At 42.8% G+C, this 25,797-nt stretch overlaps 1 protein-coding gene across 2 annotated transcripts; it reads right to left on the bottom strand.

The window, feature by feature from the left end:
* Positions 1–1,085: 1,085 nt before the first annotated feature.
* Positions 1,086–23,649, bottom strand: PDHA1 (pyruvate dehydrogenase E1 subunit alpha 1). Of its 2 annotated transcripts, XM_083172495.1 has the most exons (12): positions 23,436–23,649; positions 21,240–21,254; positions 19,437–19,505; positions 19,158–19,331; positions 17,983–18,109; positions 14,060–14,151; positions 12,239–12,331; positions 8,047–8,202; positions 5,235–5,306; positions 5,085–5,152; positions 3,425–3,533; positions 1,086–1,635 (listed from the first exon to the last, which is right to left on the bottom strand). In XM_083172495.1, the coding sequence occupies exons 1-12, from the start codon at positions 23,496–23,498 to the stop codon at positions 1,471–1,473; spliced, it is 1,203 nt and encodes a 400-aa protein (XP_083028621.1). In that variant the 5' UTR covers positions 23,499–23,649; the 3' UTR covers positions 1,086–1,470. The 2 variants fall into 2 exon arrangements, with proteins under 2 accessions (XP_083028621.1, XP_083028622.1); XM_083172496.1 differs by lacking the exon at positions 21,240–21,254 and having other exon boundaries at positions 23,436–23,648.
* Positions 23,650–25,797: the final 2,148 nt, after the last annotated feature.

Consider the following 25,797-nt stretch of genomic DNA (forward strand, 5'->3'; position numbering starts at 1 on the left):
ATATGTATGCGGCTACAGAAACATGGCCGCCGGCCTCCACGGCTATGTGGAGGAGGGCCCGGCCGCCTGTTCCCTCTGATGCCCGGCAGTGACAGACACTGGGTGGGGACGTCATGACGATAACGCCGCCCGCCCGTGCGTCTGTAGAGAAGTAGGAGCAGGCAGGGAAGCTGGACCGGGAGTCGGGGACAGTGTGGCCGCAGCAAGCAGTGAAGAAAAGCTGGAAGCCGCAGCAGCTGCAGGACAGACAGAGAAACAGTAAGTGAGGATGAGGATCACACTCACAATAAAAAAATATATATATATATATCTCTGCTGTTTCCTGAGGTGTCCCCGTGTATAATAATAATAATGCCATGACACCACAGGCTGCTCCTCCTGTATAATCATTTATGTGTCATGGCATTACTTTTATTATATTATACAGGGGGAGCAGTCTGGTTTCATGGCATTATAATTATACAGGGGGACCTACAGATACAACCGGCCCTTTGAGGGTGACCAAACTGCTGATGCGGCCCCCGATGAATTTGAGTTTGACACCCCTGATCTACTGTATACATGCAATATCATTACCGATGCGCACACATGCACATCATTAACAGCATGCTCCCTCATCCTGCATGTACAAAGATGGGAGGGCCTCATTAATGAGGGCCATGCTGCAGCCCCAGCTACCCTCGTCTCTCCTCTGACATCGGTCCCCTCCCCGCCGTGATCACCTTTTGTGTATGGGGCATTAGGGTGCATGAGCTTAGCAGATTTTTCCACACACCTCTACAAGGTGCAGAAGACGACATATGTCTGCGAGATGCTGGAGAAATGGAAGGTACGCAGTCACCTCAAAATCGTTGTCATTAACTGAATTGCCCCTACAAGAAAAAAGGATTCAAGAGATGGTGGATGGAAATAAAGCACCAACCAATCAGCTCCTAACTGCTACGTTACAGGCTGGGTTTCAAAAAGAACAGGAGCTGGTTGGCTGGCTGGTACTCTGTCCATTTCATCTCTCTCCAAGACTTAGTACATAGACCCATAAGTGGTAATGGCATTAAATAGAATAAAACAAAACAAGTAAGGAAACATAAGGAAACATATCAAGGCCAAATTTTAATGACTGCAAAACGTATATGGTAAGACACATGACTGGCTTTCAGCATACGTTTGAGAATAGGAGCCTTCTATAAATACAGGACAGTAATGGGGTGTAACCACATGGCTGTTGTAACCCTTTGTTAGGTCTAGGTCTCACCAGTAGAATCGAAGGCAGCTGACTTACAGTGAAATCCTTCCAGCCACACAGAGAGTGGGAGTCCCAAAGGTGCAAATGAATAGTATCTGAAACAGACATCTGGTTCTCACTCCCATTAGAGCTAGAATGTGTTATATGAAATATGGACAGTTCCCAATAGAAGGGTCATAGAGTAACAGACTAATGAAGACATGGCATTGTATGATGGACTGCGAGGTCTAACTGACAGACTTGTACTTGATCCATGGGTTTGCACCTCGTACTTCAAAGGATGGCTCGTCACTATAAATGTGATATGCCAGCTCCTCCAGGGGTGGCTCTGGGTCAGTAGTGGCAAACTGAGCGGCTTCCTCAATTTCTTTCCGCACCTCAACATCAATTTCCTGCAAGACAACAGCTGTGTTAGTGGACGGTAGCCACACATCACATATTGTTCAGTTATATCAGTTCTAACGGTTACAGGGCTGTGGTATAATCCCCCAACAGTCGGAATTAAGAAGGTCATTAGACCGATGTCAGAATCCCGACTGCGGGGACGGACGCTATGACGCCCCTTCCCGGGACTACTGACAGTCTGAATCGCAACTGTCGGAATGTCTGCCGGCACCAAGTTACAGGCCTCTAGTTATGTAAAAGACTGTACTGTGAGGCTTATCATTGTTTTCTCACTAAACAAAAGTGAATAGATTTTTATTTTCTACCATTTAACCCCCATGTCTGAAAAACAAAACTGTTCCCTAGAACAATCAACTGCAGACACGGTGGCTTGTTGGACTAGATTTCCTGTGATGTGTAGCTTTTCCAGACAAGAGCTTCCAGAAGGGCATGACCGACACAGTCCCTGATTTTTCTACCTTCAGTCTGTTGTACTAAATATGTATGCATGAGTTACTTGTATGTAACAAGAGTAATGCTATGCAAATAATTTATCAAAGAGATATAAAGTGGAGATCAATAATGTACCAGTCAATCCGCTCCTAACTGCCATTTTAAACATTGTTTGGATAATAACACTAGCCTATGGTTGGTATCAATCTCCAAACTATAGAAGTATCCTCATACATCTTGCCTAAATACACAACACAGTGATAAATGCCTGGCATTAGTGAGCCAGCAGGTCACACACAGAATATAGGCATGCTGCATAACATTCAATCCAGCTGCTTGTGCATCCTATTCGCATCTTTTGCGAACAAGACATATTTTAGTGGAAAAAGTCACAGGAAAAGATGCTCAGCATGGTGTGAAAAGAAGGACCGTTTAACATGCATGAAAGCTAGATGAAAGTAGACACATCTGTATCTCCCTTAATTTGCAGACTGGCCTTCCTCAGAAACATCTGTAACCATGGAAACAAATTGTATAATGCACCAACTGTTTCCATGGTTACAGATGAAGGCAATTAAATATGCCAAACCACACTGCTGACAATCCACAGAAACAGACTGAGGGTAGATGCAAAGAATTTCTAAAGAGGACAAGTGGAGAAGTTGCCCATATCAAGGTATGGGCTTCCAGCTATCTGTTACCTAGAACATTATATAATACGATAGCTAGAATCTGATTGGCTGCTGCTGGCAACATCTCCTCCTGTTTTATTTTGAAGACTTGACCTTCACCAATGTCAGAGTCATCAACTTGCAAAAAAAATTCCCATTTCAAGTATCAGGAGTTATTCCATGTGGAATAATGTAGTTCCTTTTCTTATATTTTGAGTTATGGTTTTCATAATTCAGAAGACACTCGCTCTGTTTCTCTCTGTAAAAGAAATTCTAAAATCCTGCAGTGTGTGACATGCAGAAAGCACTGACCAATCAGCAGCTACAGCACAGGACAAAAGAGGATATACTGTACGTATAATGTGCCTTACGTCTCTGTCAGTGCTCTCCGCTACTAACCGCAATCAGCCAAGGAAATGCCTGATGCTCAGATTCCTTGAATGTGTTCACTAGTAAATGTATCTATGGGCGGTCTTCACAGTTAATCACCCTCACAAAAAGATTTAACAAATGGTATTCTAAATGTTTGTAGTAACACACAGCATGCCATTGAGAATACTGGGAGATTGTCAATAATACAGTATATTAAATTGAATAATAATATAGAATATAATATAGAATTGAATAATGTAAGGAAAGAAATCGGAACGTATTACAGAATAATATAATGTACCTTCAGTTCCTCCACACTGGACAAGTTGTTGTTCAGCATCCTGTCCTTCAGCAGAGTGATCGGGTCACTCTTACTCCTCACCTCCTGAATTTCCTCTCTAGTTCGGTAGCTGGAGGTGGAGATAAAGCACCACTCGTTTCATGTCATTGTAAACATTTAAAATTGAGTATATGCTTTATACTCCTTATACTCCACCACGACATGTACAGAATACCAAGGAAAGAAGGTAAAAACCCTCCAAAAATGTCATAAATAAGGAGAACTAAGCCCCTTACTAATGCACCTCTGGGACATCCTAGCCTGCCAGAGTCCAGATGCTCACCAAAGAGCGGTCCAGGTACTAGAGCTCTAGACCCCTCTCCAAGCCACAGCTACGTGTGTAGGGGGGGTCCCGCTCATACTATATGATTGACTGCGATCTCTCCTGCCTGTAATATGAACCCATCGTACCACTTATCAAATCAACTTATTCAATAATGCTATATGTAACCGACTAAAATCTATCCTCCCAGCAGCAGATTCTGTCCCAAGGACCACGCAATCAAACCAAACTGGCCAATGATAAATCATCTTTTTCCACAAAATGGAGTGGAGGGTATGTCCACCTCCATTACTAGGGAGCAATGCTTACAGTTCCCTTCTGCTCTTAACTCCTCAAGAATGAGAACTATAACCTGACCTGGATAACAATGGCCAAGCAGCCATCCAGGCTCCCTAGCAGTCCGTATAGACACCATGATCCCTGGGTCAAATAATTTAGTTATTTGCCCCTCTGATGGAAGTAAATTCCAGGCTCTTCTCAAGAGGAAGGGCCACTTTGCCCAGACCACCGAAATCTTAGGTGGAAAGGGTCTTCACAACATCTTTCTATTTCATAGTGGGACCTGCCGGCAATACGATCAAGCAGAACAAGATCCCACAATTGTTTAATAGATCTGTACCATCACCAAGGTGTATTTCCTAAATGCGGGACTCCTTTCCAGGCGATTCATTCACAATGTCTTCCATTGTCTGTACATGCAGCTCACTTTGACTATATCGTCAACAACTGCATTACGAAAGAACTGCTCTCCATAAAATGCTTTCTTGTCCCAGTCATTTGCTGCTGTTAACTCCAGTTGAAGGTGTTGGTTTAGCTTGTGTCATACCAAGGAGCCTGTCTGGGGACAGGGCCTGATTAAAGGTTCCAGGTGCCCTAGGCTAACAGAAGTGTGGCTCCCCTTGTTATACTGCTAAACACACGTCTTCATACTGCTCATGTGCATGTAACGAAGGTTATACAACTGGCATGTACAGTATGATCTAATGCTTGTGGCTGCAGCTGAATCAGCGTATTAGTTTATCAGGCACTGCCTGGGGAAAGGATATATCATCCGCTCAAGTGGCAGGATCTATCCACTGTACTGCATCCCACAATGAATTGAATGACAATAGGAAACCAAGAAGTGCACATACAATCCTTACTATACTGTAATATAGCAATTGCAGAGACTCTCTCAATATCCGAGTCCTGGTAATGCTGCATACTGTAATCATCTGAGAGACAATAGAAAACACTTTCTGGAGGACTCTTATTAATGCTGCACTGTGATAAGGTGCCCGAGTCAGCTTGCTGACATCACAGCACTCATGGATGGAGATTCATCACATTAGCACTTGCCTGACCCCAGGGTCACTCATACTGTGTCCATGGTAACGGTACGTCTGAAGTTCCATCAAAATAGGACCCTAAAAAATAAAGGTTATTTTAGACAATGCTAGGAACAAGCGGGACATAAAATATAAGATTTAGCGCTGAAGACTACAGTACCTTTCCAGATCGGCAGTGGTCAGCAGCAAACTTGGTAGCCTCTCTGACACACAGAACATCCATACCGTCAACCTGCGGACAGGAGATAGGCGATTATAATGGGATGCTGCAGTAAGTGATACACTCTAGCAATGAAGATATTGAATAGGATATTTCTTATTTTTCTTGTGGTGGAAACACGGCATTCATATATTAGAAGTAAATGAGCTCAAACATATACTCTGCTGTATTGGCTAATGTTAAAACACACTTTAATAAATCTATTATTTGTCAACATATGCCTTAAGCCGTGTGGGCGTCGCTCTCCGTGTGTGCCTCTAAAGATACATATATACACTCTAATCTTAGCCCTTTTAAGGGCCAGACTGTTTGCGCGCATATGTCCTGTCTCACTACCGTTAGTATAGCCGATTACAGCATACCGCCAATAGCAGCTGTCATTGCTGTGGCTCATAACAGTGTATTAACCCTGCTAGCACTGCCTAATATTATGCGGACTCAGTAATTCTTTAATACATGTGAAATACACGCTGTATCAAATTTATACTTAACTGTATGGGGTAATATCACTATATAACCACCAGTATATAAGTAGACTATCTTTAACAGCGTCATGAGACATTAACTGCTGCATATTTACTATTTATTTATTAACAGTTTCTTATATAGCGCACACATATTCCGCAGCACTTTACAGAGTATAGTTGAACATTCACATCAGTCCCTGCCCCGATAGAGCTTACAATCTATATTCCCTACCACATGTACATGCACACACAGACATTCTAGGGTTAATTTTGTTGGAAGCCAATTAGCCTACCAGTATATTTTTGGATTGTGGGGGGAAACCGGAGTACCCAGAGTAAAGCCATGCAAGCACGGGGAGAATATACAAACTCCGCACAGTTTGGGCCATGGTGGGGATTGAACCCATGACCTCAGCGACGTGAGGCAGTAATGCTAACCATTACACCATCCGTGCTGTTCTAATGAGATATCCGTGCTGCATATGAGATTTAGTTGGTGATCGAGCCTCAGTGTTTATCACCTACATTTCTGTATGCAACAATAATATCACCGCGGTGGAACAGGAACAATTGCTGTCTGTGAATACTTTGAAGGGTGTTGTATTGTTGTGCCTTTCCGTGCAAACAGAAGTAAAGCCCATTTTTACGTGATCAGATACACATTTATCCGCATGACAAGGAGCACATAATATTATTATCAATAAAGTATCTGTGTTACAAATAGGGCTAAACTGTTTGCCTGTGTACACCCTGTGTCATTACCACTATTATATCCTATCGGCAGAACACTACCCGTAACTATCAGTCTAAAGCTGCGGCTTAGAATAGTGAATTAACCCCATCGGCACTGGCCTATATACCGTCCCAGTATTTCATTAATTTATGTGGACTACACGCAGTACCATATAATCAAAGCTAAGGGTTAATATTAATATATAACTACCAGCATCACAGTATATATCTACATTATCCTTAAGAGCTGTGTGAGACAATAATGGCACTATATGTGATATACAGTAGTTGGTGACAGAGCTTCATTGCTTACCACCTACAATCCTATATGTAACCATAGTATCACCTCAGTGGAACAGCAACAATTGCTGCCTGTGGATGTTCTGTAGGGAGATACATTGTAATATCTTCCTGTGCAAACAGTAGCAAAGCCCACTCCTACGTGATCAACTACACATCTGCCTGACAAGCAGTATATTGTTATTAATAATCTGTGACACACGTAAGGAGTTTGGACTGGATTTGTATTGATCCTTCATAACAAAATTTAGCACACATGGCAAGGCCGCACGTGCATTTTAAGACATATATGTTCACTTGTCTGTTTGTGTTGTTTTTTTTACCTTTCGCTTGCTTTAATAAAAGGTAGATTTTTATTTTTGGTGCATCACAGTATGACAAATCTTTCTCTTTTTAGTTTCTGATACAATGTTTGTTGTCTAGTGATAGCACACCCCTGTAAACAAACACACCTACAAGGTCTTTATTATCACACTCAGGGGCCTCTGGAAAATTAGCGCCCATCAACAACACACGGTCTTGTGCGATTGAACCAAACCCACTCTGCCTCATAACAAATGATACATACAAACATAGAATTTGACAGGCTGATAAAAACCACTTGGCCCATCTAATCTACCCATCTTTTTTACCTTTTGGTAACCTCAAACCTATTTGATCCTATCAAGAGATGCTACTGCAGTAAGGCACAGGGCAGTGAGATATATGGCAGTAAGGCACAGTATATGAAAAAGTATATGGCAACAAGGTACAGGCAGTAAGGCACAGTATATGGCTGCACGGCACAATATATGGGTGAGTTGCATGGCAGCAGGACCCAGTATATGGGTGAGTTGCATGGCAGCAGGACCCAGTATATGGGTGAGTTGCATGGCAGCAGGACCCAGTATATGGTGAGGTGCATGGCCACAGGGCCCAGTATACGGTAAGGTGCATGGCCACAGGGCCCAGTATATGGTAAGGTACATGGCCCAGTATACGGTAAGGTGCATGGCCACAAGGCCCAGTATATGGTAAGGTGCATGGACGCAGGACCCAGTATATGGTGAGGTGCATGGCCACAGGGTCCAGACAGCTTCTTCATCCATTTATGGCTCTTCTGAGAAGCCATGTAACATTTGAGAGCAAGTGACAAGCAGGAAAATATATTCACTTGGTCTGTAAACAAAATCTGTAAGTAATAGTTTAGACAAAGCATAAGCAGTAGCTGGGCACACTGCTCATTGTGTCACACATTGGGTACTGGAACTCACCCTCAGGCCTGGGATGTAGTCACCACGTTTGTAGTAGTCTGTACTGGCTGCCGCCCTCTCCACAGAGGTCCCCATACCATATCTGTTGTTCTCACATATGAAGATACATGGCAATTTCCAAAGAGCTGCCATGTTGTACGTCTCAAAAATCTGCCCCTGTAAAACCATAAGAAGATGCTGAGTCTCCAGCAACAGCGATCTACAATATTATGCAAAGAAGAACTGTACATATTACTACAGGAAGGTTGTGGATCATCATTTAAATGCAATGACCCGTCCTCACATAGCCCCTCATTCAGTACTGTATCACCCTCACTGACCACCACAGACAGGAGGACTCAGACTGAAAGCAAACTGGGAAATGCAGCATTTAACAACAAAGGTGTGGGATCATAGGAAATGTATCTCCTACCACAACATTAGAGAGATAGAGGGTGCTTATCTTACACTGGAGAATTATAGGCACTGGGATATTACAAACACTAAATTGTGAATATAATTTGTACAATGAATGCAGAAGCACTGGTTTTCCTCCATGGGGTCATGAGACGGTGGATTAATCTGTGACGTCCTCCTGCATGGGCTGGTAGTGCTCATTCTAGCACTCGTCATCTTTGAAAACCCATGCAGTTCCTCTTCCCTATACAAAAAAAGAAGGAGAAGGGATAGTGGAGAAACAATGGGTGCACACTGCAGATAGCTTTATTAGACGTCCAACTGATAATTAAATGTTTAAAATGTAACTTTTATTATACAAGAAGCGCTACGTTGCAGAGTGATACAGTATCCGTCTTCAATCCCCACTTGCGTGTGTCTGTGAAAACATTAGTTTCAGACCCCATTGCCACGCTGGTACCGCATACCCAATACAAGGGGAAGCGGGCAGCGTTTACATACTGCACGCGGCGAGCGGCTGCGTTGCATAGTGAATACACAGTAACCATTTCCAATCTTTACTTGCGTATGTATGAGAAAACAACTGTTTTAGACCCCATTGTTGCGCTAGTATCGCATACCCAACATTAAGGGGAAGCAGGCAGCGCTCATACTCTGCACGCGGCGAACGGCTGCTGTGTAAAACAATATCCAGCAACAATCTCCAATTCTCCCTTTATGTGTATTAAAAAACAATACACATATTGTACTTAGAAAGATTTGATGGTGTGTATCACAAGCGCACCACAAACATCTAAAAGTGATTGAACACTAATTATATGAAGGGAGATGGGATGGTGTGTACCACAAATATTCAACAGTGAACAATGGAGCCTGCTAAAACACATAAAATTAAAAGAAACGCTAATAAGCGAAATAAATGGTCACCTGTATAAAAACAGCAGTAAAATGGTCATCCTCATAAATAATAGAACAACCTACTCTCCTTAATAACTACGGAGACGTTGCTGTGGGGCAGCTAAGTAGCATACATCGATAGCTACAATAACTGCAAAACAATAGGAAGCAGCAAATTACATGCTAGGTGACCAGTACAATAATTATTGCTGAAACATAATTAAAAAGGAGGACAATATGCAGGCTCTAATCCCAGAATCAATATAATTACTGTACTAGAATAAAGAAGCTGTGGTATACTAAAAGACAGCAATAAAAGGATAGACAGTGTAAGGTGAGGATAATAAGAAAAATAGCTCACATCAGACCTAAAGTGAAACATAAGTGTATCAAATTATCGTTAACAAGGTTGCCTTGAAGACAAAAAGGCAACATTGTAGTAGGATACTGCTTACACAACAGTACCAAGCAAGTTGCTGGGAATAGGAAATATAGCAGGAACTGAAAGTCAATACACTAAAGTCAGAAATAGAGCAAATAAGCATAAAATAGCACCCTCTCGTTAAAGTGACAAGGAGAGTCGACACAAGGGCAGGTATTCAATGCTGTTTGCGAGTGGTGACAGCAAGCAGAGCTTCCTGCTAGCTGTCACCACTCACCCTGTCAGTATTCAACGCAGCCCCCTCATACGCCAATTCCCCCTCGCTCAGTTTTTTGAGCGAGGGGGAATTGGCGGATGCGGCTCTAGAAGCAGCGAGACTCGCGGCTAAAAACAGTGAGTTTTCTGCAGTAGCCACGGGTCTCGCTGTTTTGGGGAATTCTCGCCGTCCTGTGACGGCGAGGATTTCCCCAGAACGTTGAATAGAGCGAGCGGCCGGCGCAGGGGTTAAATAGCGAGAATCGCTGGTTTTCTGCAATCCTCGCTGTTTAACCCCCTCGCCGGCCGCTCGCTGCAGCATTGAATACCCCCCATTGAGTCAGGGGGACACAGACACAGAAGAGCATCCACATCCCCTTTTATTTTAACCACTTTTCTAAACTTTTTTGCACTTCTATACAATATTTCTAACAAGAAGGTGTAATTAGTACACTTCTTTTTTAATATCGTGTATAATAAAAGTTACATTTTAAACATTTAAGTATCAGTTGGATGTCTAATAAAGCTATCTGCAGTGTGCACCCACTGTTTCTCCACTATCCCTTCCCCTTCTTTTTTTGTATATATATATATATGTATCAGAGAAGGGTAGCACCATCTCTCTTATTGGAGTAGACGAACAAACCAATACCCTAAAGCAGGGGTGGCCAAACCTGTCCTCAAGATCTACCAACGGTGCATGTTTTCCAGGCAACCTGTGGATCTATAGTAGGAATAGAGGCAGCAAGTTTTAAAATGTGACAGTTAGTAATGACTACAGCTGTGCACCAGCTAGGTAACCTGGAAAACGTGGACCGTTGGTAGATCTCGAGGACCGGTTTGGCCACCCCTGCCCTAAAGGAATTGAATATTGAACATACAAGAGACAGCAGATTTAATACAATAAGACCATTTCAGTGCAGAATAAATCCTTTCCCCCCAGTCTTTATTAAGTTCCTCTTCCCTGCCTGGGGTGTTGCTGTCTGATGTAAGGCTTCTAGCACAGTGTGGTCTGTATATCAGCACTGATATGAAAACCAGACCTGTGCTACAAACACCACAGCAGACAGTGACACCCCAGGCAGGGAAGAGGAACTACATGGGTTTTCAAAGATGGTGAGTGCTAGAATGAACTCTAAGTTGGCCTTCGTCTTACTTGCTAGCACCACCAGTTCTCCTATGCAAGGTACCATTAACAGATTCAAGCTTACACTAACTGCTGTTGGAGTTACTAACAGACATACACAGTGAAATAAAGGTGTCTAGGCTAATGGTGGCGATGAGCCACCAAACAATTTATTTATTTATTAATTAACAGTTTCTTATATAGCGCAGCATATTCCGTTGCGCTTTACAATAGCAGACAGTGATACAACAAAACAGGGTATTTACAGACAGTCAAAATGTAGGAGGGCCCTGCTCGCAAGCTTACAATCTTCACAATGATTATCTGTACACATATATACATTTTTGTTTTGTGTATTTTTACTGAAAAAAGTATGAAAAGGCATAGTCCAGATAAACCACTACCAGCATCCAGAATAGATCTTGAATTACAGTACTACTAACACAATGTACCACCTGAGACCAGAATGCAGACACCAGGGGCGGGACCAAATGAGGCGCCAATAAATCCACACTTAGGACTGGAGGTAGATATAGACCAACCCAGTATAAACAAATATACAGGAGTCCAATATAAATATATAATTGTAGCTGTTATAACAGAGCATAAGCAGTAACCAACCAAGGGGGAGCCCAACATAAACCCCTGATACTCATAAGTCAATTAGCCCAGGTGATAAAACCTCATATGACTTCTAGAATAGACTCAATTATGTGAATTGTCTTATGTACCCTCTATAGCAGGCATGTCCAAACTATGGCCTTCCAGCTGTTGTGAAATAACAAGTCCCATCATGCCTTGCCACAGTTTTGCTATTAGGGCATGCTACAATTATAGCAAGGCATGCTGGATTTTGTAGTTTCATCAAAGCTGGAGGGCCATAGTTTTCTATAGAGTGCAAGAATAAACTAGAGACCACAATGAGCTGTTGAATGAGATGCAAACTGAATCCCCCCTAAAAGTCTAGTTGCCCCAATTGAAAGCGCAGATGTTTGTGCTGCAAATCGATATCATTGTGTCACCTGGAGTCACAAGAGCAACCTGTATAATATACAGTAGCAGCTGTGATCATTAGACTGTAGAACTATATAGAACATAAGAAAACATTACATAAGATAAATGTATAATTGTATTACCTGATTAGCAGCACCATCCCCATATAAGGAAAGGCATATCTCATTATTTCCAAAATACTTACAGGCCAATGCAATGCCTGCTCCGAGCGGGACCTGGAGGTAGGTAAAGTAATGAGCATATTAAGGTATTTTATCCAAGTGATATAGCAATAAAAGCACCACAATAATTCTAGGAATGGGCTTGGGAAGAAAACATGGAACACACAGCTTACATCAGGGTGGATCCTGAGTTAGGAGCAACAGCAAATATCTGCACCGTGGCGAAGCGCGCATCATTAACGATATAGTGCGTACACCAGTGATGGCCTTGACACTCCAGCTGTTGTTGAACTACACATCCCAGCATGCCCTGCATCAGTTATAGCATGGCCAAATAGTAAAACTGCAGCAGGGCATGCTGGGATGTGTAGTTCAACAACAGCTGGAGTGTCAAGGTTAGCCATCACTGTGTACACACTAGACAATATACACAATAAGATTGTTACGATATGTTGTTATTGTGCATACAGTATAAAAAAATTGTCTAGTGTGTATGTGCCTTCAGATAAGGGTGAGTTCAAACGGACATCTAAATTGTAGCGTAGAGTAGCCTAATAATCAAACAGCCAGAATATATAATGTACACATTCAAAATATAATATATATCTGTACCCTTTGTATTGCAACATGGTTAGTCCAGGTGCACAGGTACTATAATGTATCTGTAACCTTTGTATTGCAACATGGTTAGTCCAGGTGCACAGGTACTATAATGTATCTGTACCCTTTGTATTGCAACATGGTTAGTCCAGGTGCACAGGTACTATAATGTATCTGTACCCTTTGTATTGCAACATGGTTAGTCCAGGTGCACAGGTACTATAATGTATCTGTACCCTTTGTATTGCAACATGGTCAGTCCAGGTGCACAGGTACTTGCCCTTTTCCTTTGCTCTCAGCTTCGAATTAGCCCTATAACACATACTTTTTATACAAACTGTAGCACCCTCTGGTGGTAAAACACTGAATTACATTTGTACAGTATCCCAACTAGTTTTCAGGCACAATCCTCCTGATAAAATCTTAATTGGCTTTCATAAGCATAAATTATTCGTTTCATTTTCACTTCTCTTTCAAGCTGTTTTAATGAACTGCATTCTGCGCACGTTACTTAGTGTGAGTGAGCTGCCAGTTCCCACGAAGCTCTGTCAATGTCATAGTCTTTTTCTGCAGAAAGCGTCATAATAAATGAATCAGCCCAGCCTCCTTGTGCATCCTAGTAGCATTGCACTGCATTTCACACATGAGCTGGGGAACTAAAAGGCTTCACTGCAGCAAAGATGTGTGAGGACATATCTGTATTTCTCCAATTGTCACAGATATCACTCTTATCCATAACGTATGTTATTGGGAACCAGGGTCATTACCCCAAATAGAAGTGCAATGTTATAAATAAAATTTATAGTGGCATAAACATTTTGTGCCCCCCCCCCTCCGCATCAGATAGATATATCTCTGTCAGGTAGGTGATGTGGTAGGTAAGTGAAGTTACCCTTAAGGTGTTGAAATGTAGCTTTTATGGGGCATAAAAATTAAATGAAATCCCCCAACCTAAAATCTTCACAGTGCCTTTGCAAGAAAATGTATCTGGTTCCAGTCCAGCACAGGGGTGTGCCATTGCTTTATATTTGAGAATTTGTTTTTTTGCAAGGAAAGAAATATAGTTTAATTTAAAATCGCTCCCATCCACATACGGTTACATTAAAAGGACACCGGCACACAGTGTTTGCATGGCTAAGTGCTGACTGCATAAGAATGAAAACTATGTATATATTGCTATACCTGAGCTCCGACAATACCATTTCCACCATAGAAATTTTTGGCATACATGTGCATAGAACCGCCTTTTCCCTTAGCACAACCGCTTCTCCTTCCTATTGCAAAAGAAAAGAAGAAACACATTAGAACAACAGAATTAGCAACAGAATTAGCAACAATTAGCAACAGAAGCCTCCGTGGTGCACAGCAGATAAATCAGGGATAATCTGTAAAACCACCCCCACCTATAAATACAGTATGGATGCGATCAAGATGTTACATATTGATGATGGTGAAGGTCATCAAGTAGAGACGTTATCAGGTAAGTCATGAAATGGTCAAACAGAGGCACCATTATACAATGTCCATGGGGAAGGTATAGCAAACGTTCTAAACGAGAGGACAAGTGGAGTAGTTGTCCATAGCAACCAGTTTCTACCTAACATTTAGAAGAATGCTAGAAAGAAGCTGATGAGTTGCTATAAGCAAATTCTTCACTCTTTAGAATGCCTAATCCATCTCTCCTTGACGTTCTTGTATTCCGTTGCGTGACACAAACTGACAGAGGTAGGAGGGCCCTGCTCGCAAGCTTACAATCTACAGGATCTAATATGACTTCCCTGGTGATACAACTACTAAATGGTCTAAGTTCCCATTGAGCAGGATGTCATTATACATTGGGAATATCACTAGTAAGGTCATGAAATGGAGAGGTTATCAAGTGCCAAAAACACCATGAAAAGCAGAAAGCATCAGTAGGAATACAGTATTAATGACTACATCATTATTACATGGTGACCTAAATGATGTTCTCAAGTCAGGAGGGAAGTCACACTGTGTCACTTTTGATGCCATGATTAACATGATCAGTGTTATTGAAAGGAAGTAGAAAGCTCACTGATGGAATTGTCAAATGGTTATGAAAAAAGGGTACTTGTTTCCTAGCACGGCCACACCGATTTAGATCGGGGTGGTCGTGTCGGAAAAATCGGGTCGATCGCATCGCATGCGATTTGGTCGCATGCGATGCGATCGACGCGACCGAGCGATTTTGGACCCGATTTTTTTCATTGAATCCAATGTAAATTGGGTCCCTGGGACCCAATTTTACATTGGATTCAATGAAAAAAATTCCAAACCCCCCCAAATGTAAGCGCGTAAACTGCAGCCCACGATAGACGACAACCCGAAGCGTGGCGAGCGCAGCGAGCCCGCGAGGGGCGGCGGTACGCGTCCTCCGACCTTTTCATGCCCTACTATCCACTAGGGCGTGGAGTGAGAATAGAATAGTGTGGCGAGTGCAGCGAGCCACCGAGCCCGAAGCGTGGCGAGCGCAGCGAGCCCCGCGAGGGGACGCGGATACCTTCACAGGGAAACGCGTCCCTTCGCGGGCTTCACAGGTGTCCGCGTCGCCACGGACACCTGTGAAGCCTGCAAGGGGACGCGTATAACTGTGAAGGTATCCGCGTCCGCTCGCCACGCTTCGGGCTCGGTGGCTCGCTGCGCTCGCCACACTATTATATTCTCACTCCACGCCCTAGTGGATAGTAGGGCATGAAAAGGTCGGAGGACGTGTACCGCTGCGCTCGCCACGCTTCGGGTTGGCGTCTATCGTGGGGTGACGACGGGGACATCTATAATGTGAAATTGGTCATATTGGCCCATTTCACATTTTTACACAATTTTTCACCATTTCAATGTTAAAAAATATTTTAACATTGAAGCCTATGCAAAAATCGGGGGCATCGCGTCGCATCGCGTCGGGACCAATGTTAATGGTCCCGACCGACGCGATGCCCCCGATATTTTAACTTTCCCGACAAGATTTCAATGTTAAAATATTTTTTAACATTGAAGCCTATGGAAATATCGGGGGCATCGCGTCGGTCGCGTCGGGACCAATGTTAATGGTCCCGACCGACGCGATGCCCCCGATATTGTATCCTAGCCGGCAAAATGGACCTGATTTCAAAAGAAATCGGGTCCATCGGGGGTAATCGTGTCCCTTAAGTAAGGGACACGATTACTCCAGATTGTGGCCGTGCTAGGAAACAAGTACCGAAAAAAGTCATAATGTCATGCTTATTTATATACTGGTAACATAACTGAAGCTTATAGTAGAAATAGGATGTACTGCATGCTTGTCAACTCTCCCACAACTCCTGACTTTTGCATCATTTAGCCCCGCCTCTTCCATGCAGACCTGCAAATCGCAGCATTTTGCTGTGTGGGTGGGGGGCAGGGCTTACAGACCAGAAAAACTGTCCCTGCATCCTAAAGTGTCCTGTAGTGTCTCTATCTAAAAGTAGGCAAGTATGATGTAATGTCATCATCAATATCACTGCCCTGTAGACATCATTGGTGGCATCATCACACTAATGATGTTACTGCCAAGTGAAGTTGACATTGGCAAATCAACTGGTGACAATCAAATGATGTGAAACTGAGATTACATTATCATTGTCAAATTCTAACATCATTGTTCATCAAGATCTAGGTCACATGGCCATCAAGGTTATTACGGTATACCCATCATATTTACACTGGACAACTACAAAAATAATAGGCGTTTGTGAATCTTTAAATATTCACTTCCTGCAACAGCCTAACAATCAAGGTTTTAATGACATCCATGCTTAAGCACAGACCAGGCTCCTGTGCTCAAGTATGGCTATCTTTAAAACCTAGACTGATTATGCCTTGTGGACTGTGGCTGGAAAACACAGGAAAAAGTCCTAACCCAGGGGCTGATGCAGACCCTTCTCCCATGTTTGGGGGTTGCGAATGGGCATGTGCGAACGGCTTCGGTGAGTTCCACACTTACTGGTCCATTCGCTCCAGAGGGGGCGGGTGGGGACAGACAGGGGGAACACCCAGCATTCTATGGGTGCCACAAAAAATGCTGGGCATTCCCCTGCTCAGGGCGGGCGGCTGATGTCATATGACTCATCTGCCACCCCATATTCAGCGATCAATGCTGGGAATAAAAGTCAGTTTTATTTCTGAAGGGGAGAAAAATCATTCGATGGTCAATGACATGACCTGGATATGTGCCATAAAACGGAGCAGTCTGAGGAGGAAAGTATACCCTTTACCATGGGAGTACATCGGCAGAAGGGGGAATACTTTGTTAAGCACAGGTTATTTGAAGTTGGTGCATCCACATTTGTACCTCATTTTTTTAAATCAATTACAACTTGTTATGAGAGGGAAAACTATGTAACCGAAGCAAAAGGGTTTTGAGTTCCAAATATGGTGCACAGCGCTAAATTTAAATAAATGTATGTAACTGGAGCCACTGGATTTAGGGAAGACACATTAAGGATGTGTTCCCTGTTTTACGGAAATCCGGCTAAAACTGTGGTTCTCAACCTTGGTCCTCAGGACCCCCAACAGTGCATGTTTTCCAGGTCTCCACACAGAAACACAAGTGACATAATTAGCTCCACCTGTGAACTTTTAAAATGTGTCAGTGAATAATGAGTGCACCTGCCAGGTGACCTGGAAAACGTGCACTGTTGGGGGGTCCTGAGGACCGAGGATGAGAACCACTGGACCTGATTTATCTATATGCTGAGATGGCATCACACTTACACTTATGTAATACACATATATAATGAGATTAGTATTGCACAACCAGTGATACCCTCACAGAAAGAGCATTTCTATCTGTACTTTGCCGAGTGTAATAGAAGCTTAATATAAAGGTGACGTATAACAAAGAAGTGACATTTCCTTGCTCACAGCTATTTAAGACAGAAGTGAAACTAAACTGACCAATATTTTTGAGGGAAAAAAAGGCAAAAAAGTTCATCCACATTACCACATGGTGGATCCTACCAAAGGCAGACTCCACGCATGCAGAGCGACTGCTGGGCAACTACTTAGATGTTATGTAAATGAGATTTGTGGATGGTAATGTTTAAATGAGACTGTACATCACATACCTGTGAGCTCTGAGAGGATTTGCTTCACAGACACCCCCCGGGTATAGGTATAGCCGTGAGCTCGGTAAGCTGTAATTAAGTGATCTGTGGGGTTTATGGAAGCCTCTAGACCAACACAGCACGCTTCCTAGGGAGGACAGAATCAATGGTTATTTACAGTAATTCCACATATAGGGGGAAATTTACTAAGACTGGAGTTCTGTTTCACATGGGATGTTGCTAGGGGTAACCAATCAGATTATATTATATAAGGCTCCTATATAAATAGTAGATTCTGATTGGTTGCCTATAGCAACATCCCATGAAATAGAACTCTCATCTTCATAAATTTCCTCTATAGAGCGCACTAAAATACATTTACAGCACTGATCAATGGACTTCACATAACTGGAGAGGTAACCTAGTCCAACAGATAGCACATTCTTAGCAATTTTCTTGTACAATATATGTGTATAAGAGGAGAAAAACTCCTGTATCTCTGTCCCATGTGGACATCAAAGCACATCAAATATACATTATTAGGGAGGCTAATCCCAGGATCGATGGGATCCTGGGATTTTGCCTAAAAATGGACAGGATTTGGGGATTAGAATGCGCATGCCCGGCTTCTCCAGTCTCCCGCTCTGCAGCATAACGTTGTCCTATGGTGCAGGCAACACTCTATAGTACAGATCTGTACTAACTATATCGTCCAAATTGAATGCGTCTGTGTTGCCCTGCGATTCAACACCAATCGAATTGGGATCGAATAGCAAGGCAATCGCACCGTGTGTACACCCCTTAAGTTTGCAGTAAAAAAATAAGTGATCAAATAATTTGGAATAGCTTGAGCACACACTATGGGCTGATAAAGTACTATCACTGTTTAGAAGAAACTACATATGAATCATGGCTTTATTACAATGTAGAAGTGTAATTAGGCCACACAAACACCAAAAATGGCCAACCGGTGTTGCTGACCACAACAAGATTTCAATACTTAATCTGCAAATAGTTCCAGCCTGTAGACGATCACACGGGGATCATCACAAACCCATTCTGTACAATACAAATAGAGATCAGAATCCAACAAATGGTATTCATGAGGTATATTTCTGCCTTATAATGTATGCCACCATAATGCACAAATGAACATGTCAATAACACCCCCAGAGAACATCGGTCATGGCTCTTACCTGACCATCATACAGATGACAGAATCCACGGATAATCTTTTGCTTGTACAGCTGATCAGACTTCAGTTCCATGCGGCGGATGAGCTGCATTGTCCTGTAATACTGCAGCCCCTGCTCGCGAGTCAGTACCGCTGTGGTTGGTGGGGCCTCTTCCAGTTTGTGCACATCACACTTCTAGAATGAAACATTGAGAAAAAAAGTGATTATTATAATACTACTACCACTACTACAGTGGGGGAAATATATCTGGCGATTGTTTGCTGGAGAACAAAGTCTTACCTTGATGTCAAACGTTGCTTCTGATGCAAAGTCGGCATAGTTCCTTGATGCCACCATAACCCGGACAGCCTTTAAAAATAAAAATCACATTACTTGATATGAGTAGAAGGCAGATAATACAGTATGTACTAATCTTCACTAAATGAATACAGACACAAATGTCACAGATAATTATGAGTGACTGGAAAGCAATGTGTGCAAAGTTTCGTGCACCAGCAGCCATTATGGGACACAAAACTACTGCAGTAGCAGTGAAGTGAATTAACACAAATTGAGACTAACATATGTACAGTAGGTGTCTTTTCAAACCCATTTGCTGCTGATGTCTACACCATAGAGTAATCTGCTAGGTGGGTATTTACCATTCCTGTGAAAGTCCCTGCCAAGCTGTTTTTACTGGTTCGGTATGATTTACCTACAATTAAAATCCTGACGGTCAAAATACAGACAGCAATTGACCGGCGGTCAAAATAAAGACAAGGTCAAAATAGCGACCACTTCATGTGCCAGATGCACGAAGCTTCAAAACGTGATAAAATGCCAACCATGCAGCTCCTAACTGCCATGTCACAGGCTGTGTTTGGAAAATGTCAGGCAGGAGCTGATTGGTTGGTTTTTTATCACATTTTGAAGCTTAGTGCATCTGGCCCCTTGATACATAGAATGTTATTCAATTTTTATATTGTGCTGGATCTACCATCTAAAGATTGTGGGGCGATATGCAATTGATTTTTTTTTTTTGTGCATATCGTGCTCATTATGGTACGATTTAGCCACGCATTCGCGCATTACAGCTCACCACACTCCGGGGATAGCGAGCTAAAATGCTTGATAAACAATTGAATACCGCACATAGAGCTTGGAAGACCGACTGAAAGTTTGGGTTGAAACCAAGACTTAAAGGTAAAGGGGCATCACAGATTACTGCCTCACAGCACTGAGGTCATGGGTTCGATTCCCGGTTCAATTACCACCATGGCTCTAACTGTGCTGAGTTTGTATATTCTCCCCGTACTTGTGTGGGTTTCCTCCGGGTACTCCTGTTTTCTACCACAATCCAAAAATATACTAGAAGGCTAATTGGCTCCTAACAAATTAACCCTAGAATGTCTGTGTGTGTGTGTGTGTACATGTGGTAGGGAATATAGATTGTAAGCTCCACTGGGACAGGGACTGATGTGAATGTTCAAATATTCTCTGTAAAGCGCTGAGGAATATGTATGCACTACATAAGAAACTGTTAGTAAATAATAATAAGGGTAGAGAGTGTACATAGGAAACACCGAAAGTAGATAAAGCTAAGTGTTCCTGTGGGTTCAAGAAATACACTAGTTGTTCCATATCAGACTATTAAGTTCTGCACAATTCGCTGTTGGAATTAGGCTTTAAATGTTCCAATCCCATTACAACTACACTACCCTTATTGACCATCGTCACCTAAGTTTTGTTCATTGCACAAATGCAGTGTGGAATGGCTTTCTGCAGAGAACGGATGCAGAACTGGAAGATGACTTTTGTATTGCCGGCACTTTGCACCTCTGCAAAAAGAACAAAAAATGTGTCCATTCCTAGAAGATCCTGCTTTGCTGATCTTATACCATCCAAATTCCAGGGACATCACCATACTGGCTAGGTATCCGTCTAATGAAGTAAGGGGTACTTACCTAATATTGGTTACAAAAATAGCAATAGCATTTTTTAGCAATGTAAAAAATGGGCAAAAGAAAGGGAGAAAAAAAGTAGCAAAGCTTGGTGTAATGCAATAAGAATGAACACAGCTGACAAATATAGGTAAAGCCTTACCTCACTAGCAGCCCCCTTTAACAGCAGGAAGCCCAAGACATAAAAAAAAATAAAAAATAAAGTCACATCTCACCAGAGAGAATGGCTAAAAAGGGTGTCTGTTCTGTTCTCATTTAAACTACGTCCTTTGCTAACTCTGGAGTGAAATATATATATATATATATATATATATATATATATATATATATATATATATATATATATATATATATATATATATATATATATATATATATATATATATATATATGTGCCGCTGCATTTGTTTCTTACTCGGCTACCTATTTAGTGGTTATTCTAGCACCCGCTATCTTTGAACCCCCATGCAGTTCCTCTTCCCTACCTGGGGTGTCGCTGTCTGTTGTGATGTTTTTTTAGCACAGGTCTGGTTTGCTTGTCAGTGCTGATATACAGACCACACTGTGCTAGAAACACCACAGCAGACAGTGACACCCCAGGCAGGGAAGAGGAACTGCATAGGTTTTCAAAGATAGCAGGTGCTAGAATGAACACTACTATTGTTAGTATACTTTGAGCACTGACTGTATCTATGACACGGGTGTGCGCTTGCTGGTAGTCATGCGTCACATATGAATATCTGCACGTAGATGAGGAGTGCAACCTGCTGCTGGTATCGACATTAGCAGTGGAGAGGAAGAGCACTGGAGTGGGGGCACAGCTGTCTGATGACTCTAAGCCAGCTCTGCGAGGAGTCTAAAGCAGTGGTAGCCAACTCCAGTCCTCGAGTACAGTTCACATTTTTCAGACAGCCAAGCTGCTGCACAGGTGCACTCGTTACTCACTGACACATTTTAAAAGATCCACAGGTGGAGCTAATTACTTCACTTGTGATTCTGCGAGGAGATACTGTTGGTAGCTTCTCATTCTGAAAAATGTATGGAGTGTAAGCATTTTTCATGTAAAAAAATCCCTAATAAATATATTTTGAAAAAAACAAAAAAACTGTTGGTAGCTCTCGAGGACTGGAGTTGGCTACCTCTGGTCTAAAGGAACAGACAATTCAACAGGTTTTTCAGACTCCTAGATCAGGGATGCTCAAACTATTTTGCTCTGGGACCACATCAGACAATAAAATTATTACAGGACCCCAGCAAGTTACTACTGAATTGCCGCCACATGTGTGGTCATTGTAGTGAAGTGACCGCTAATGTGACAGGGAGGCAGTGGGTAATGGGGGGGATGACAAAGGGTGACAGGGGGATGGAAGAATGAAGCAATGGGTGTTTACTTAATGATTTAGATCCTCCACAGACACATTAATCTAAAGATCAGCAACATAGTCGTGACCCACTTTCCCACAGTTTGAGAACCGCTGCCTTAGATCATTGACTGAGAGATCAGAAAAGTCATCAGCCTGACAGTCAACAACATGGAGTCACAAGATGGTCAGGAACCACAGTTAAAGAACTGCCAATCTATGACAAAGAATGACAGTTTAAAAAATGTACTGTAAAGACAAGCTGCATTCCGTTCCAGATATCCAGTCCCCTGCACCCACTTGCATCGCTTTCGGTCAACACAAGCCACCAGTGTCCCACTGCCTCTCTCCTTCAGTCACAGCCAGTGTCTTGCTCCCCATTCTGTCCCCACCAGTGTCCTCTTCTGTCAGTCAGTGCTCTGTATGCCCTTGAATTATAATATTGCATTCACTTTTGTCACTTGTGCTAATGTCCTGTGTCCAGTGTCCCCTTACTGCTTTGCTTAGATCCCTTCTGCCACCGACAGTCCCCTGTATCCACTTCCATCACAACCAGACACTGCATTAGGTTTAGTCCCCTCCAGCCCCTTATATAATGGCAAGCATGCACCCTACTGTCCTGGCCAGGCCTCCGTGGTCTCATCGGTCACTGCCAGCCCCATGTACACCCTTCTTGTCGCTGCAAATTACATGTACACCCTTCTGTCACTGTCAGTCCCATGCTGACATGTGCAGTGCCCTGTGTGCCCCTCTGTTCCTGCCAGTCCCCTACTGACATGGCCAGGCTTCCGTGTTTCCTGGTCACTGCCAGTCCTCTGCATGACTATTGACATGGCCAACAACCAGTGTGCCTCGCTATTACAGCCATGTCATATTATTTGTGTTGTATGTCAGGGTCACTTTCTGCCTTGTTCTGCTGCAAGCTGATCCAGCACCCAGATAGGTCTTGTGTGTTAGCGGCTGCTGCCTATACTCACGGGCACAGGTTTCTGGGCCGAGCCCTGCAACACACGGGACAGTATAGACAGCATCTTCTGCATGGGCGGCCGCTCACAGTAGGGTCCGGGTCACACTCTGAGCCGAGATAGCAGGTCAGTGACACCGACGACCTCAAACCTGAACACCCGCCTGTAACCTTCTGACAAGCCGGGCCTACGCTGCACTGCCTGAGTCCTGACTGGCGGCGCGTCCTTGCGTCACCTAACACACCTCCTACGTTGCGGGGACGGCGCAGCCATCATTGATGAGGGCAGTAGATGTCAGCTGTCACGGTAGCGGAAAAGATACAAGTCCAGGATCATGAAGATTGGTCATCAACCGTACCGCCTGCTGAGGATTTGGGCGTAAAGTGTTAGCTGAACGGAAGATGTTTTTACCATTTGGAATTAGTGTATATAGTTCTACTGTACATCCCGAAACTACTTTGGGCTAGCCGGGCACTATAGCAAAAGGAATGTAAATAAAAATGACCTTGTCTGACTGTCATTTACAGGAGTTTGTTTTTGTAATGGTTACACTAGGATCCTCTATTTCAGCCAAACAGATATTTTCACAGATTTAAGGGTCTTGTAGCTTTGAGAATAAGCCCCTTAAACATGTATACATGACATGGAGCTGTTGCAGGGAATTGTTCCAAAGGGAGAAAGCGTCCCCTGTGCCCAACCTGCCACCTGCTTTGATGCATAAAGGTTGAATTGTCAATCTAAATGCATGCAGGTCTAATGTAGTGTACACACGGTGCAATTCTACACAAGGAAAAATATAGAGATCACTGCGCTACTTATCCTCTCAAATATATGTTCTCAAAATATTAAATGACAACACTTTTGTCCCAGTACTGCGTTCCAATGTTGTTCCCAATAAATGATGACACTTCTTTAGCCTTGATAAGCACTTTCTCTCCATACATGAAAAAGAGAAGCAAACAAAAAAGATCATCAGGCAGGATTTCTCATATGCATAATGATTAGTAGGGTTTCGAGGGAAAGTTCCCAACTTCCCAAAACTGGATTGCTTACACGTGCTTACAGGGTATAGCGTGTGTGTACTCTTATATGTACACATATAATGGTATCTTTAACACCAAACAATGCTTACACTGTCTTACGTGGTAAGATGTATGCACCAAGCATGTAAAGGTATCTTTTCTTGTTCCCAATCAGATGGTATACCATATGAAATCAAATAAAGAACTCCTCATGGTGCAGATATGATAAAAAAACATGGGGCTTTATTTGACACAAAATAAAAACTGATAAGGCAAGCCTCGTACCGCGGAAACAGGGATAACAGCAGGTAGTCGATGGAACCCGGGTACCTCCTGCTGGATATTTCCAACCTGGTCCTTGGTAACGGGGGTAACCCTTCTCCAACATGTTTCGACGCTCCAGGCATCTTTTTCAAGGACCTTAAAAGGTTATCCCCGTTACCAAGGACCAGGTTGGAAATATCCAGCAGGAGGTACCCGGGTTCCATCGACTACCTGCTGTTATCCCTGTTTCCGCGGTACGAGGCTTGCCTTATCAGTTTTTATTTTGTGTCAAAGCCTCATGTTTTTTTATCATATCTGCACCATGAGGAGTTCTTTATTTGATTTCATATGGTATACCATCTGATTGGGAACAAGAAAAGATACCTTTACATGCTTGGTGCATACATCTTACCACGTAAGACAGTGTGAGCATTGTTTGGTGTTAAAGATACCATTATATGTGTACATATAAGAGTACACACACGCTATACCCTGTAAGCACGTGTAAGCAATCCAGTTTTGGGAAGTTGGGAACTTTCCCTCGAAACCCTACTAATCATTATGCATATGAGAAATCCGGCCTGATTATCTTTTTTGTTTGCTTCTCTTTTTCATGTATGGAGAGAAAGTGCTTATCAAGGCTAAAGAAGTGTCATCATTTATTGGGAACAACATTGGAACACAGTACTGGGGCAGAAGTGTTGTCATTTAATTTTTTGAGAACATATATTTGAGAGGATAAGTAGCGCAGTGATCTCTATATTTTTCCTTGTGTATATTCCGTCGTTTTGTTAGCATTGGTAGTTGTTATCAATAGAGATCTTTGCAGCAACTTTGAAGTGAAGCGCCGGTTGTTTTACTTTTCTTGTATTTTTGGTCTATACATGGTGCAATTCTGACTAACTGCATTCGATGCCTTATACACACGGTGTGATTGCCTTGCGATTCAATCCTAATTCGACCACATTCGATTGACTATATAGTACAGGGTTGCCTACCCTCTCGAAATGGCCGGGAGGGTCCCGGAAATCAGGAAAGGGGGGTAACCCTCCCGCATTTCTCTTAATCTCCCGCGTACCCCCCTCCCG

This window comes from Crinia signifera, chromosome 2, assembly GCF_055691185.1.
Source record: "Crinia signifera chromosome 2, ASM5569118v1, whole genome shotgun sequence".
NCBI lineage: Eukaryota > Metazoa > Chordata > Amphibia > Anura > Myobatrachidae > Crinia > Crinia signifera.